This window comes from Malurus melanocephalus, unplaced genomic scaffold (genome assembly GCF_030028575.1).
Source record: "Malurus melanocephalus ecotype Western Australia unplaced genomic scaffold, MMel_1.1 scaffold_1178, whole genome shotgun sequence".
NCBI classification, from domain to species: Eukaryota; Metazoa; Chordata; class Aves; order Passeriformes; family Maluridae; genus Malurus; species Malurus melanocephalus.
This window is the reverse complement of record NW_026624410.1, coordinates 6,592-9,268: the sequence shown is the minus strand read 5'-3', so window position 1 is coordinate 9,268 and position 2,677 is coordinate 6,592. Positions and strand designations below refer to the sequence as shown.

The window sequence follows — 2,677 nt, the reverse complement described above, 5'->3', positions numbered from 1 at the left end:
TGTCCCATGTGTGTCCCCGTGTCCCCTCAGGTGTCAAGGAGGTGGATTACGCCCTCTACCCCAGCAAGGAGACGCAGCTGCGGTGGCTGCACTCCTACCTGCAGGCCTACAAGGAGCTGACCCAGGGGTGCCCMGGGGACAGCCAGGTGTCCCCCGAGGAGCTGGAAACCCTCTACGTGCAAGTGAACAAATTTTCCCTGGTGAGCAGCAGAGATGGAAGGAGCCCGACTCGCTCCGGGGGTGAAAACGCCACCCACGGGATGAGTTTTTGTCACTTTTGGGCTTCTGGCTGAGCTGGCGAGGGTGGCGGGGCAGGTGACAGCCTGGGGGGCTCGGGGACAGCTGGGACAGGCTGTGCCACAGGGCCTGGCAGCGCCTCAGGGACACTGAGGTCATGGGGAGCGCTGGGGACAGTGACGGCCGTGGCCTTGGTCATCCCTGCCCAGGGGTCAGCAYGGCCCGGCGTGAGCAAATCCTCTTTGGAAACTGCCAATTTTCTGGAAATTTCGGGTGAAATCTCCTCGTTTTCCTGGCTGGAGCTGCCAGGAGGGTTGGGACACCATGTGCTGTCCTTGTCACAGCCCTGGGAATTGCAGGACACGGCCACTGACCGCCTCGGTCCCGTGGGCAGGGATGGTCCGAGCGCATTCGCTGACCCTCACTCTGCCCCTTGCAGGCGTCCCATTTCCTGTGGGCGTGCTGGGGGCTGATCCAGGATAAATACTCGACCATAGACTTTAATTTCTTAAGGTGAGTTACGTTCCCAGCCCCATAATGGGAAATGGGRTCTCCCTATTTCCTATTTCTCTCCCGAGTCCGCCCGGCATGGGTCAGTGTGAAATGTCCGGAACAGGACAATGGCAGCGGTCAGTCTGTGGTCCCCAAGGCCAAGCTCAGCGCCATCACTCTCCTCTCTTGGCAGATATGCAAAGTTAAGGTTTAAACAGTATTTCAAGATGAAGCCGGTGGTCACAGCCCTGCAGATCCCCAAATAGGCGCTGCCCCGAGCTCCTCCAGCCGGGCCCGGCCGTGTCCTCGCGTCCCCCTCGCCCCGGTGGCGTGGGGGAGGACAGGAGCCCTGCCCAGGCCGCTGCTGCTGCTGCAAGGACACCCTGGACACGGCYGAGACCGGACCATGAGATGCTGGACAGGACCAGGGGCTCGGCCCACGCCAGGGAGCCTCACCATCGCCTTAAAGCCGAGCGCCACTCGGCCCCGCTGCCCGCCCTGTCCCCTCTGCGCTGTCCCCGAGGAGGAGGGACACGGGGTCACTCTGCTCAGGAGCCCCAAGAGCTGCCCGGTCACTTTGGCCACCCCCCTTGGCTGTGCCCTCTGTCCCCGCTGTCCTGCCGGGTGACACCACAGTCCCACCCTCAGAGCAGCGCTTTCCCCGGTCCCCGCTGTCCCCAAGCACAGCATGGGGACCCTTTTCCATGAGGGGTGGGAGCCGCGGGGGAAGGGACAGGGCCAGCCTGAGCCGCGAGGGTTTGGGGCGCTGCTGGTGGGCGCTGGGTGCCTGTCCCCTTTGCCCTGTCCCCACGGCTGTCCCTTCCTGTCTCCATTGTCCCCCTGACCTCGGTGGCCTCCCCCTTCCACCCAGCTCCGCCTCTGCCCTCTCCCCCAGGGCCAGGAGGGTCAGGGGGGTCAGGGGGGTGGGTCCTGCCTGTCCCCCATCCCTGTGCCCCTCGCCTGTCCCCATCCCTGTCCCCCTCTCCTGTCCCCGCGAGGAGGTGGCACGGAGCTGCTCCTCTCCCGCCCCACCGAGCCCCGCCTGGCTCATCGCAGCTCCCGGGGGTGCAATCAGAGCCTCTTGGGGACAAGGGTGACCGTCCCTCCCCTCGGGGCACGGGGACAGCCCCCAGCCCCAACCAGGACTGCTGGAGCGGCCGTGGTTGTTTCGGTGCGAAATAAAAGCTGCTGGTAGCTGGAATTCGGGGGGTGGCGGGTCTGGTGGAGGGGGGAGGGCTCTGTTAGAGACCCCCTCGGCGGGGTCTGGGGGTGCTCCTGTCCCTTCTGGATCGGGAGATGTCCCCTCCCGAGCCTCGCCCCCAATCTGGGAGAGCCCAGGCCCAGCTCTCCGCTCCAAAAAAGTCACTTTTATTGTGCCAAGGGATGGCAGGGGGTCGCGGGGTGGATTGTAAACAGGGATGTGAAATATACAGGTTAAGTTACTCGTGGTCTTATTAACAAAATAAAGCTCTATCTATATTTACAATCTTTAAAAACAAAAAAAAAAAAAAAAAAAAAGAACAAAACAGGAGGAAAAAAAATAAAGAAAAATAAATGGAAGAGAGACGGGAAGAGCTGCAGCCGGGGGTGGGGAGGGGGCGTATCTGCTTCCAGTCCCTCTGCAGCGCAGCCCAGCTCGTCCCGTTCCACCCTGGAGCTGCGACCCCTCCCCAGGGACCCCTCCCCTTCCCCAGGGACCCCAGCCCCGGCGCGGGGAGTTGGGAATAAATAAAGCACTGACAAAGGGCAGGAGAGGAGGGAGGGGCTGGCTGGGCTGGGCTGGGGAGGAGGTGGGATGTCCCCGTGGGTAAAGGATGTCCCCCCGGTGTCCCCATGGCAGTGTCCCCATGGCAGTGTCCCCACGGCGGTGTCCCCAGTGCTGGGGTGCTGAAGGTGCTGAGATTCGGGTCCCCAACCCGGGCTGGGGACAGGGGGACAGGGACTGGCC

The 2,677-nt window shown here is 63.1% G+C and overlaps 1 protein-coding gene across 1 annotated transcript in view; it reads left to right on the top strand.

Moving 5' to 3' along the window:
* ETNK2 (ethanolamine kinase 2) overlaps positions 1-2,244 on the top strand; it is a 7,330-nt gene extending 5,086 nt beyond the window's left edge. Inside the window, exons 5-7 of the mRNA XM_057387303.1 lie at positions 31-200; positions 677-750; positions 923-2,244. Of these exons, the coding sequence (XP_057243286.1) occupies positions 31-200; positions 677-750; positions 923-995 (317 nt within the window). The 3' untranslated portion in view covers positions 996-2,244. The remainder of the gene's footprint in view (positions 1-30; positions 201-676; positions 751-922) is intronic.
* The last annotated feature ends 433 nt before the right edge of the window (positions 2,245-2,677 follow it).